This window comes from Anabrus simplex, chromosome 9, assembly GCF_040414725.1.
Source record: "Anabrus simplex isolate iqAnaSimp1 chromosome 9, ASM4041472v1, whole genome shotgun sequence".
In the NCBI taxonomy this organism is placed as follows: Eukaryota; Metazoa; Arthropoda; class Insecta; order Orthoptera; family Tettigoniidae; genus Anabrus; species Anabrus simplex.
Window position 1 is genome coordinate 129,492,675 of NC_090273.1, and position 13,643 is coordinate 129,506,317.

Below are 13,643 nucleotides of genomic sequence, written 5' to 3' on the forward strand. Positions count from 1 at the left end.
TTCAAGACTTGATTCAAGCCACTGAAGAGGGAATTTCTGTTGCTCATTTCTGGGCAGACATTGTGTGAAACATGTTTTGTGACATAAAATGTACTTTGTTTTATTTGTATTATTATTATTTACATTTTATGGCCTTCATTGGACCACTCTAGCCAACTTTATACAAAGAATTTTTCAGTTTCCTGTCAGTCCAGTACTTCTTCATTCTCTCTGATCTTATCCTTCTTTCTTCATCGGAAATTACCCTTCCTATTGTCTGTTTGTTTGATTCTGATTTGCAGTCTGGTTTGCTTGTCTGTGAGTTTCTTGATTTTGTCGGTTTTGTTTCTTAAGTCTTCCAATGTAATTTGTAGTTCATATCTTCCTTGATTTCTGTAATCCACTTATGTTGCACTTACTATTCCATAATTTTTCTATTATTCTGCTGATGATCCTGTTGTCTGGTGTCCTGATTAGATGTCCAAAAAATTAAATGAATTTCTTCCTGATTGTGCTCATTACTGGTTCTATTTCCTTGTAGACTGTTTCATTAGAAGCTACTCTCCAGTGTCCGTCTTTTTGGTATGATTTGTTGATGTACGTTCTAATGATTCTTCTCTCTATCTTGAGTATTTTGTCTATTTGTATAGTGTTAGTTGTTCTGAAGATGTTTCGCTTGCGTATGTTATTTCTGGTTGAGTGACTGTTTTGTAATGTTTTAATTTTACATTCTTGACATTCTTGGTGACATATTGTGCTCTGGTCAGTTTATTTATTCTGTTATGCCATGCTGGCTTTTCATTGAGGTTATATGTTATGATTTCTCCCAGATATTTAAATTTATCTACAATTCTGATTTCTTGGTTTCCTATGGCAATTTTGTTTATGAGTGGTGGGTCAGTAAACATGATTACTGTCTTTTCAAAAGATATTCCAAGACCAATTTTCTGTGCTATTTCCTGTAGTGATATAACTTGTTGTCTGGTTTCCTGAATATTGTTGCACAAGAGAACAAGGTCATTGGCAAATCCTAGGCAATTTAAACTTATGTTGTCTTTGGGTCTTCCAATTTGGGTGTTCTTTGGGTTATTCTTGTACCATTCCCTCATCATATATTCCAAGGCACAGTTGAACAGCAGTGGTGACAAGCAATCTCCTTGTCTTAAGCCTGTTTTTATGATGAATGGCTCAGAGAATTCCCCTCTGAACTTAACTTTTGATTTAGTGTTGGTTAAGGTGAGTTCTATCAATTTGATTCATTTTGGATGGAGCCCGAAATTTCTTAAAAGTTTCAACATTGAAGGTCTATGGATACAGTTGTAAGCTTTTTTAAAGTCCACAAAGGTTATTGCAAGAGGTTTGTTTTGCTTCTTGTAAAATGCTTTGGCTAATTTTAAAGTGATGATTTGTTCTGCACAGCTTCTCCAAGGTATGAAGCCTCCTTGGTATTCGCCTAATTCTTCCTCTAGTTGCTCTCTGATCCTCCTGTATAGGATTCTGGAGAAAATCTTGTATGTGCAGTCTAAGAGAGAGATACCTCTGTAATTATCTGGATTGCTTTTATCTCCTTTTTTGTGGAGTGGGTGGATTATGGCTGTGGTCCAATGTTCGGGGAACTTTTCTGTTATCCAGATTTTTGTTAGGGCCATGTGTAAGGATGTTCGGACTGTATCACTGGCATATTTCCACATTTCTGTGAAAACTTGGTCTTCTCCGCATGCCTTATAATGTTTCAACACTTTGAGTGCTGTTTCCACCTCTTGGATTGTTGGGGGGTTTATGAGTTCAGGCAGGGTTTTGATGGGCGTGTCTGTATTAATTGCTAAAAGTTCCTGGGGTTCTTCACAATTCAAAAGTTTAATGAATGCTTTTGCCATGATTTCAGCATTTTCCTTGTCATTATGTGTCGCTGTTCCATCCTCACTTTTCAGCATTAATGTGGGAGGGGCAAATTTTTGTACTTGTCTTCCAAACATTTTGTAAAAGTCTCTGGAATTGGTTTTGTGGTAGTTTTCTTCTATTGAGTTGATTAGATCTTTCTGTGATTGTCTCTTGGTTTGCCTGATAATTTGTGTGAACTTTTTCCTGATATTTTTGAGGTTGGTTGCACTTTCTTCCGTTTTGTGTGTTTGAAATTTTAACCATGCCTGATGTCTTTCTTCATGAATTTTGTCACATTCTGAGGTCCACCAGGCATGTCTTTTACATGTGTTCAATGTATATAATACCTTTTTTATATTTTAAGTTTTTTACAACACTCTGACATGAAATAAATAAGTAAACCCCCAACTGTACGTACAAACATGGTAGAATCTCCCTTCTTGTTGATGGTGGCGTTGCATGGCATGTCAAAGTTTATCGGGGTTTGATCTGCATTGCCAGTTTGAGACCAGAGGTAATTGTATTTATTCCGCCCTCTGAATGCCTTACGTGTTCGGTTGGTGGTTTCTAGCGCAGCTGTTTACACCAGTAGCGAACATTAAACTCAGTCACACTGAATTCCCGACCAGCAGCTCTGTTATTATGTTCTTCAGTATATTTTATCACTTTGAGTTGAAACCCAGCCATATAACTCCCACGTTTCTCCATAACTTAAAGATATACCTACAAAAGTAAACTTAACTGAGAAACAACAATGAAACATGAAGACAGAATACTGGTACTTGTCGACAATACAGCAGATGGACGATACCTAATACTGTGATCAATTGACTGCCTGGACAAGGAAACTCTCCCAGTTCATGTGATCAGCTCTGCTGGACAGGTAGTGATACGCATACTGACAAAGTTGGAAGAGTGAGAGGGATGGCTATGTGTGACTAACTGGCTAGGAATGCGGCCTTGGGGCGGGGGTTTGCGAGTTAGGTATATATGTTACAACAGCTAGCCTCAACTGTTCTGCAGGTAGAAAGAAATGCAACTTCTTGTACTGTCACATACAAAGTACGGTAACAGCAATCGGTACAGTACTGATATTTAATGTAAGCACGTCCACGGAATACCCAAACTTTATTTCATGTACGTAGTGTATGTCTTTATGACAATGTCAGGAATTAATGAGCCTTATGGGTGGGAATTTTTTTCCCTGCAATTTCAAATGTTGAAAATGGGGTGTGAGATATACGCGGTGGTGAGTTATATGCGAGCAAATGTGGTACTACAAAAAGAGGCAGCACCGACCCCTAGCACATCAAGAGTATACCAAAGAAGTAGCTTGAGTTACATATTTCATGCAACCCTTTACAGAAAGAGATCGTCATCTTGGTATTTACAAAACTAGAAATAGAAAAGGAGACAATTTGCAAAGCAGTACCATGGTCAATCAGGGTGCATAGAAATCTGCTATTGAGCATTCACGAAGGGACTGTTACATCAGTGGAAACTCCTGCAGGAAGTAAAGCACACCGCCTTCTATACAGTCAACAGAGGAAGCAGATCAGCGAGTAGAGCTATAATAAGTGCATGCAATGGGTGTGTCCAGAGCACAAGAAAAAGATTTGTGTTGAAATTGCGAGTACTAAACAAGACTTTGACAGAGGTTGAGAATGTTTTGTTTTTTCTTTCTTTTTTTTTTCTGCTAGTCGCTTTACGTCGCACCAACACAGATACGTCTTATGGCGACGATGGGACAGGAAAGGGCTAGGAGTGGGAAGGAAGCGGCCGTGGCCTTAATTAAGGTACAGCCCCAGCATTTGCCTGGTGTGAAAATGGGAAACCACGGAAAACCATTTTCAGGGCTGCCGACAGTGGGGCTCAAACCTACCATCTCCCGAATACTGGATACTGGCCACACTTAAGCGACTGCAGCTATCGAGCTCGGTGGTTGAGAATGGAACCCTTTCAGTATGTGAACAGAATATCCATGGTTTTAGTTGAGGAGGGTTAGGAGCCTCAATGCATTATGAACACTATTTTATTTATTTTATTTATCTATTTGTTATATGGCTCTTAGTGCCAGAAGGTCCGATGACATGTTCGGCTCACCATCAACAGCGTCATATGAACTCAATCCCTATTAACAATGTCGAGAGGTTTGGAAATGAATCCAGGCTTCTGGCACGCATTCTAGTTATCAGAAATTGTATACCACCACCTCTCCTACTCCGCTGGCCAACATTCTGATGGTAAATTTTTTCCCACCAACGTGATTCGAACCAGCCAACCATGGAGTCTGATCATAAAGATGGTCAAGGCCACCAGGCAGGTATTATGAACACTTGTGCTCAGTTTCTGGATCATGAGATATCCATCGTATAGCAGTATCGAATGGTTGCCTGATGTTTTTACAATGTACAAACCTCAGACAGATCTACTGGTTCGATGAAGTGCCCACTACTTTAGAAGGCGCTGATCTAAGAGATAACCATTCATTAACTTGCCGGGTCACCTGCAGAACTCTGTATCAGCAGCTAATGTATTGTTTTTGTGTTAAAAATGTAATATGGCATTCTCAACATCTTCCAACAAAGTTCTAGACATGGTCAATATTCTAGAATGATCACAATTATATCATTGTCGGCCTAATGTTCCAATGATGTACAGTGTCGGGTAAATTCAAAGACTGATTCAGACAACACAAAGATACTGTCATGTGTCTGAGCGAGGTTTCAGGCAATCCTGTGAAAAATAGATCAAATATTGATAAGATATGCTTTTATGTTACTATATCTTATCAGATTCTTATTGGTGACTGCACTCATATCCATAAAAGCACAGTTTGTAGAGCAATTAAGAATGTAAGTGAAGAGATTGCCAGTTTGAGGCCTACTTACATAAAAATGTTTATTTTCTGTGACTGGATTTCCTATTGTATTAGGCTGTGTTAAGGAAGTTGAATTCCAGTTAAATCATCAAGCAGATATGGGTGAACTTTACAAGAACAGAAAGGGATTCTTTTCCATTAATGTTCAAGTTGTCTATGACCATTTACTGGAATAGGGATAATGTCTAACGATTTCCTGGCTGTGTTCAAGACAGCACAGTTTTTAATAGCTCTCATATCCGAGCTAGGTTTGAAGGCCAGGAATTTGATGACGTTTTATTTGGTGACAGCACTTTTCCCCATCATTCATTCTTCATGGCTCCATTTCTAACTCAAACAGTGCTTGCTGTAATAGTGGCTACTGATGTTCTACATAACCTAGCAATGGAATAATTCAAATATGTTTTTATCTTGTACAGTGAAGTTTTTTGCTCTTTTGCTTTCCATGATGTAAACCTCTGCAGAATTCAGTAATATACTACAATGAATTGTGCGTAAAGATGAATGTGACAGTTGGATAATTGTCAATACTGTGAATCACTGAATTTTAGATAGCCTGCTGCTCATGAAAATGAAAACCTACAACCTGTTTTCCAGTCACTGACCAGGTCAGGGATGTTATGAATGATTCATATATATGCTAAAAGCAGTTTCCCGCTGGCTCCGTCTGCAATGTACAAAGTATGATGTTGTTCGTTACTATCCTCACGGATGTATTTGCAAAGTTTCGAGTTAATGAAATAAAGCACATGATCTGCTGTGGTAATAGAATGTCATATTATGTCAACAAAACGCTTGAAAAAACATCACACAAAGAAATTGAATTAAACGTTCCCTGGAACAACACTACACTCCGAACTGTTAAAAAGTCCCTCAAAGATCTTCGTCATGGAGACAAATGTACTCATAACTTTTCTCAGAACCTACCAATTTGAGTAGTTATTACCTCAAAAGAAAGCGCTTGATCCACTGAGTGTTTTTAGACCAAAATAAACTGCGTACCTCAATGAGAACGAAAGATGCAATTGCTTCAATGAGAAAAAAATGTTGAAGAAATGAGACGTCAAATTGAATGTGCACTCATAACTTTCCTCAGAATCAACCAATTTGAATAGTTAAGAGCTGAAATGAAAGAACTTGATCCACTGAGTGTTCTTAGGCCAAAACAAACTCCGTGCCTCAATTAGGACCCAAGATATGACTGCTTCAAAGAGACAAAAAATTGAAAAAATCAAAGTGCTCCTGGGCATGATTGGGGTCTTCTGCCCCTTTGTTGAATTTCTGTATATCGTAAGATTGGGCTAATTGTTCATGTATTGTGGGTTTGGCTCTCGGAGCCCATCCTGTAACTCTGTAATTGTACATTCTCGAATAGTGGCTTTGCTACTCTGTACCTGCCATGCTTGTTATTTCTTAATTTTGAAAATAAAATATAACCTTGTTAAATTTTATCTTAACTTTAATTTCGTATTTTGAGGCCCGTTCACCCCCGCACCTTCTTTCACCTCTAACTACCACGGAAATCTCCGTAACAATAATAATAATAATAATAATAATAATAATAATACAGTCGAACCTCAATACCTTGAAACTCCATTATTCGGATTTTTAGTATCTCGAAGTAACTTAAATTTTCTGGCCGTTTGTCCTATTCTTCATGTGTATTTATTTCTCTATTACTCGCAATTCGGTTACACGATTTTCTCAATTTCTAGAAGCAAAAATTTCCTTTCTTGAAGCAAAAAATACTTGGAGATAACATTTGTTATGTTTTTTGGCCATAACGTGAAGAGAAAATACCAGAAACTGGCACCGATACAACTGCCTGAAATACATTCAATTCATTAAAATTATGAAGTAGGAATGAACAAAAATGCATTGAAATGTGCAAAACTACCATATACAAAACAGATCAGTATGTCTCATACATTATTAACATACAACTTTGACACGGGGAAAAGCACATAACCACTAGAAAAAACACGTGGCCTACAACTCCAACGAAATTACGCACAGAAACGAGGTTAATAATAGTGCGCGAACCGCACAATAAGAAACTCATTCTTTCGTCCCGATTAACTGAGTCACTAGCACGCGCTAGCCTTCCTTGCTTGTAGTATGATTGCCGTCCCAAATTCCCAGCCGTAAAGCACACATGCTGCTGTAGCGGGCAGGAAACACGATACACGAAGGCGACAGATGATACACGAAGGTGACAGACGATACACTCGCAAAATAAAGCATCAAATAAATACGCTTGAAAATGAGGTTGGGTAAACTACTCAAACACACAAGAATTTATCCTTTATCCTAGTGGGGCCGATGACCTTCGATGTTGGGCCCTTTTAAACAACAAGCATCATCATCATTATCCTAGGGAAAGAGTAATGACCGTACTGGAGGTTATATTGGTAAAAAAAATAGGAAGAATTAAAAATAAATAGGAAAATCAGAATTCGAGTTTTAAAAAAATGGGAATTTTCCGGGTAAATAGGAAGGGTTGGCAGGTATGCTTTAGGTATGCTCTTGGTACTAGAGAATCGATTTCGTGTACATAGGTATTATTTCAAAGATGTTGAGATGTTAATTGTGATATAGTTGCTTGCTTCATAGATTATGAGGAGACCTTTTAACCCTGTATGTACAAAATTTTATATTGATATGCATCCTCAAAGAAACTGGAATTGATAAGGTTATATGTATTATTGAGAATTTATACTTGAATCAAACAATAAGAGCTGAATGAGTTCACTCAGCAAAGATTGTCGCCCAGTCTGATGTCCAACAAGGGTGCATTTTGTCTCCAGTATTCTTCAGTTAATATTCAGAGTTTATCTTCAGGGAGGCCTTGATAAATTTTGACCAAGCAGAATGGTGAACATCTCAATAAATATCAGGTAAGATGGTGATACAGCTGTATTTGCTGATACCTTGGAAGCTGTACAACTTATGGAAAAGATACCAGAAGTACATGTATAGTATGGTTTAAAAGTTAATCTAGAAAGACAAAATTTACAGTTATTAAAAAATAACAACACAACACTTCAGGAGGTTAAATGGACTGCAGCACTATTGACCAATCCAAGGCTTTTGATAGGGTAGATCAGAGGTTCTCAGCTGGGTGCCTGTTGAGATTAGACGTAAATGCAGGCAGCTTACGTAGCAAGCATATGTCGCAGTGAAGCGAGAGAGCATTGACGTTCGAGTGTGATTAAGAAGCTCTCCTCCACTACCCAGCAAAATGCTGAGTGAGGTACATTGTTTAAAATAAAACTATAATTGCAACAAATAAACTGTCCTTTTCAAGATATTCCAGTCTGATTTATACTGTGCTCGATATAAACAGTGAGTTTCATTTTCTTGTACTTATTCATTCAGAGAAAACTGACACGTTACAATTTTTGTACTACAATCCACAAACGTACAGTGTTTAAGCGTACAAGCTACGATTTATAATTCCTTGGATGGGCATGACTATTTCCATTTAAAAAAAAAGTAAAATTTATGTTACTCATTAAGCAAAAAGTTATATATTTACATAATTCGATAAGTTTACTACTTGATTGGGGTACAGTGTTGTGTAGTGTAACTCCTGTCCACTGAATTTCTGAAAATAGTACTTAAAATTTAACAGGCATCCGTCCGGTGATAATAGCTAGTCTCTAAATGGTGAGAGGGAGTTTCATCACAAGGACATAGATATTTACTATCCAAGATTAAAATACAACAACAATGTAAATGTACTACCAGACAGATGTACGCCTTCAAATAAATAACCTCACTGATTTTATTCCTAGTAAGCATGATTGGATAATTGCATAATCAGATAATTTAAACCCAAACAACCACAAGCCACAGCTTATCCACCTTCACTCCACATAATATTTAAAATGTTTTATAAACACCTCTTAAAATGTAATAGTGAAAACTGTAATTCATTATGTACATTATAAAAATATTTGAGGTTGTAGGTCTAACTCTTTATTGTATCTGGTCAAAATGTAAAAACTGCAGTGAACATAAGTAAGTTATTTCTTACAACGTAAACTGAAAGACATGGATTTCTGCCCTTTTTCTTTCATTATTTTCTGCCCTCCATTTCAAACTTGGGTATCGCAGCAGTGATCGAGATTGACCGGGAGAACTTCGCCCAACCTTCACGGCCTGTAACATAGCCACAACATCACTGTGGTTGAACAGCATACGCTCATCGCCTGACCACTTATAGTGGTGGGTGCCCGCGGGACGGAATGCTTAGCGTTAGCACCTCTGGGGTAGATCTTGTGTGACTAATGGCCAAACTGAGGGCTATTGGACTAGAGAGAAGTGATTAAATGGGTGACTACATTTTTATAAAATAGAATTCAGAGAATTACAGTACATGAAGCATTATCTGACCTTGTAATGATTAAGAGGTGGGTTCCGCAAGGCAGTATCATTGGACCTTTATGCTTTCTTATATAAAGAACTGAAATCACAGATACTTTTTGTGGATTATATACAGCAATAAATGAGTTACAGGATTGTGAGCAACTCCAAAAAGACTTTGAAGAAATTGTGAGATGGACAGCAGACAATGGTATGCTGATTAACGGGATGAAAAGTCAGGTTGTACGTTTCACCAAGAGAAAAAGTCTCCTCAATTTTAATTATGTTGATGGGAGTGAATGTACCTCATAGGGACGGCTGTAAGTACCTAGGTATTAATATAAGGAAAGACCTCATTGGAGTAAATCACATTAATGAGTTTGTAAAAATAAGGGTTACAGGGTATTTAGGGGGGTTGTAATAAGGATGAAAAGGAGAGGGCATGTAAGTCACTGGTAAGACCCCAAGTGAAGTATGGTTTCAGTGTATGGGACCCTCACCTTGTTATTTGATTCAATAACTGGAAAAGATCCAAAGGAAAGCAGCACAATTTGTTCTGAGCAATTTCAGACAAACTAGTACTGTTACGAAAATGTTACAGTGCTAGGACTGGGAAGATTTGGGAGTAAGGAGACAAGTTTGGCGGCCCCGGGTTTGATTCCCGGCTGGGTCAGGGGTTTTTAATTGTAAATGATTAATATCCCTGGCCTGGGGACTGGTATTTGTGTCGTGCTTAACGTTCCTTTCTTCACATTCAACATTATACACTTCCTCCATTCCAATTACACGCAGGTTCGTAACACATGGTGCAAGTAGGGGCAAAAGATCTCTACAGGTCGATGCCCCGAACAAATAGCACTAAAAAAAAAGATAAGTTGCTCGCTCAAGCGGTATGTCCCGAGGTGTCAATGGGGAGATAGTATGGAATACCATAACAGATGAATAACCTTGAATGGACTTTTTAAAGTAGGAAAGATCATAATACAAAGAGTTTAAAAGGACTAACTGGAGTAAGTTTTGTTCCCAGGAAGAAGAATAATTTACTAAGAGAAATGTTCAGTAAGTTTCCAAATTCTTTGAAATTAATTAAGAAAAAGACTAGGTATACAATTAACAGGGAATCTGCCACCTGGGCAATAGGCCTACATGCACCCAGTGGTAAAAAGACGGGGAGGGGACAGAGATTGAAGAATTTTAATACCTAGAGAGCTGTGTGAATTCAGACTGGAAATGATCAGTTGAAATCAAATGCCAAACAGGGACAGGCATCTAATACCTTTGTCGGGATTAGTTATATTCTGAAAATCCACTATCTGAACATCCAGACTAAGCTTCGGTTGGTGAAACGTTATGTCTTCACAGTATTGCTATATGGTGTGACAGTACAAGTGAAATGCGCTCAGTGTTGTTGTATCTTGAATGAAAACCTACAACCTGTTTTCCAGTCATTGACCGGGTCAGGGATGTAATGAATGAAACATATATAGGCTGTTATTACAATGGGGTCGCCACTCCCAAGGCGATTTATTAATGAGTGATGAATGCTATGAGATGATAATGGAGAGTGTTGCTGGAATGAAAGATGACAGGGAAAACCGGAGTACCCGGAGTAAAACCTGTCCTGCCTCCGCTTTGTCCACCACAAATCTTACATGGAGTGACCGGGATTTGAACCACAGTATCCAGCGGTGAGAGGCCGACCCGCTGCCGTCTGAGCCACGGAGGCTCTTGTTGTTGTATCTTATACTTTGTAAATAAATAAACAAATAAATAAGTAAATAAACACACCGACTGCAACCACTACAAAATAATTAGAGGTGTTTGAGATGTGGGTCTACAAATACATATTAAGAATTTCCTGGAAAGACCACATAACAAATCATGAAGTATTATGCAGACTCGCTAAGACTATAGAAACTATTAAAACTGTGAAGTAAAAAACAAAAAATTAATATCTGGAACACATAACAAGAGATCCTGAGAGGTTTGGACTCCTTCAGTTAAAACTTAAGGGGAAATTAGCAAGCAATCGTGGGTGCGGAACACGTTGGATGACCCGGCTACAAAATCTGGAGACTTGGTTGAATACTTCGACATAACTACTTCAAACTGCAGTCAACAAAAGCAAAATTTCCATGTGACTGCCAGCATCTGATAAAGATTGGCATTAGAAGAAGAAGAAATTCATCCATCACTAGTAGATTCTCATATTTATTTTTGAATTACAGTTAATAATCAATGGGACCAGTTACGATACATTTTTATGTATAAACAACATAAGGTTAATGCCTAGCTGAAACTTTATTAAAGCCGCAGGTAGTTGGAATAATGTGACAAAATGCAGAGTGATTGCCATTGAGATAAACCATAAATAGTCTGAATTGTGATATTTCATTTCTTTTTAACACAATCATACTTCGGTGATCAAATAATTTAATTTCAAGAAATAAATTAAGGAATTATCTTCCTTCAGCCTTGTAAGTTCAACTGAGGAGCTGAATGATATGAGGGACCGTGAATCCATTGACGAAAACTAAGTAATACAGCTGAAGAAGTTTTCATGCTGACCATAAGATGGTCAAATATATGTAGGTCATCTAATTGGGCAACAATCAACTGGACAAGCTCAAGACCTTGACCCACTGGTTGGTTAGTGGTAGCAACAAAACATGTAGTCAAATTCATTATACACTGATACCAAACAGCATAAAATACCATAAAAAGGGTTGGCCTATTGGTATCAGCCTTACAACAAAGAAAGAAAGAAAGAAAGAAACATCTCCATTAACTAACAAAAATGCCATCAGCTAATTCTACAAAAATGACATAGCCTCTTAAAGTTTAAAGTATAAGTAACTTTTCACAAGTTCTTTCCATGTGGAACGGTTCTCTACCAGTAAACTCCATTCATCTTCTCAATTTCTCCATCCCATCGATCCAGTGGTCTTCTCTTGGTCTAAGTTAATCTCTTGGACTCCATTCCAGTACCAATTTCACTGATCTGTCATCTTTCTTGCAAGCAAAATTGTTGACTCACTGCTATTTCAAGGAAGCATTTCTTTCCAGGACACCATTAACCTTTGTGAACTATCTAATGTCTTCTGCCCTCTTCCTATATTTCTGTGTAAAATCCCGTATTACCTTCTCCATACCTCTTAGGGCTGTTCTAAGTTTCCCTATTGTAAACTCATTCAGTGTCCAGGTTTAATTGCCGTAAGCACAGCCAGAACACAATGACCAAAAACTGTTTTCTTCAGATTTACAGAAATTATAAAACTTCAAAAATACGTATTTCTCATCACCAATTATGATGCTTAAAGCACATACTATAAATCAAATGTCAATTCCTTTTTACACAATGGGGTCAGGATAGCAAGTATATTTGCATAACAGGTAAACTGAATAACAGACTTAAAGACGTAAGTAACTACAGTATTTTTTTTTTTTTTATCCAATATTTGGGGATATCATCTAGGAGAAGTTCCATAAAATCCATACCATCAACAACCACCACCCAACATCTCTTACATACCAAAAATCTCTTATGAATCATTACTTTAAAGAACGATACTTACGTTGAGAAAGTTATGAAGAACTGTTGTAAATTAAGCTTTGGATACTGAGAAAATGAGATCTGAATCCAGAGAGGAGGATGGAAGTCATACACATACACATAAAAAGTTGTGAGGGTAATATTATCTTCAACTCCGAAGTTATGATCAGCCTTTGTGAAGCGAGATCGAAACTGGGTACAATTATGACCTGCGAGTAAGGTTTTCTCAGGACCATTTGCTGTAAAAGAAATAAGAATAATCACAATAGCAGTAATCTTATCTTGGCCAAAGGAATTCTTCACTTACTAATAAAAGTAATGATATCTAAATAAAAAATATTACTCCACAAAACACTAGATTTTTGTATTTATTTCTATGAAACTAAAATGGATTACATCATAATCAAGCAATTTCTCAACAGTTGCATTTACTGCAATGTACAGTATGCAGCAAAATAAACAGTACTGAAATTACAAACATGCTCTGAACATGAAGGTATGTCATTATAACACTGCTAATTGTGTGTTATATTCAAGCTTGCTGCAGTTACGCCATACTGGGCGATACATCAGTCTCAGTTTCCAGTCAGTTTATTGGATGGGTGAGCTGGGCTGAAAGGTACCACATTGCCATGGTTGGACTGTAAGGTGGTGCTAGGTGGTGTTGGTATACGGTCATTGTCAACGGCCCTACATCAGTGTCAGTGAAACCAGGTCAAGATGGAATACTTGAATGCATAATGGACATTTCAGATGAGAACGGCATCAAGATGTCAGTGTTGTGTCGTGTGCTCCTTGCTCTCCAAAATTTAAAGTTTTTTTTTTAGCCCTGGTTCAATTTTAAGTGGGGGAGAAAGTGACGCGTGCTACAAGAGTTATATATTTGGCCTTGAAGAAAATTTTGGATCATTTAAGATTTTATTAAATTTGATTAACAACTAAATTTGTGGGACATCCTGTACCACACGTGTTGATTCTGCT

General features: G+C 37.6%; 1 protein-coding gene across 5 annotated transcripts in view; it reads right to left on the reverse strand.

The window, feature by feature from the left end:
- Positions 1-13,643, reverse strand: part of dsd (attractin-like protein dsd) — a 391,073-nt gene that overhangs the window by 64,332 nt on the left and 313,098 nt on the right. For all 5 annotated transcript variants that reach the window (XM_067153649.2, XM_067153648.2, XM_067153647.2 and 2 more), the window contains one exon: positions 12,685-12,901. In XM_067153649.2, the coding sequence (XP_067009750.1) occupies positions 12,685-12,901 (217 nt within the window). The remainder of the gene's footprint in view (positions 1-12,684; positions 12,902-13,643) is intronic.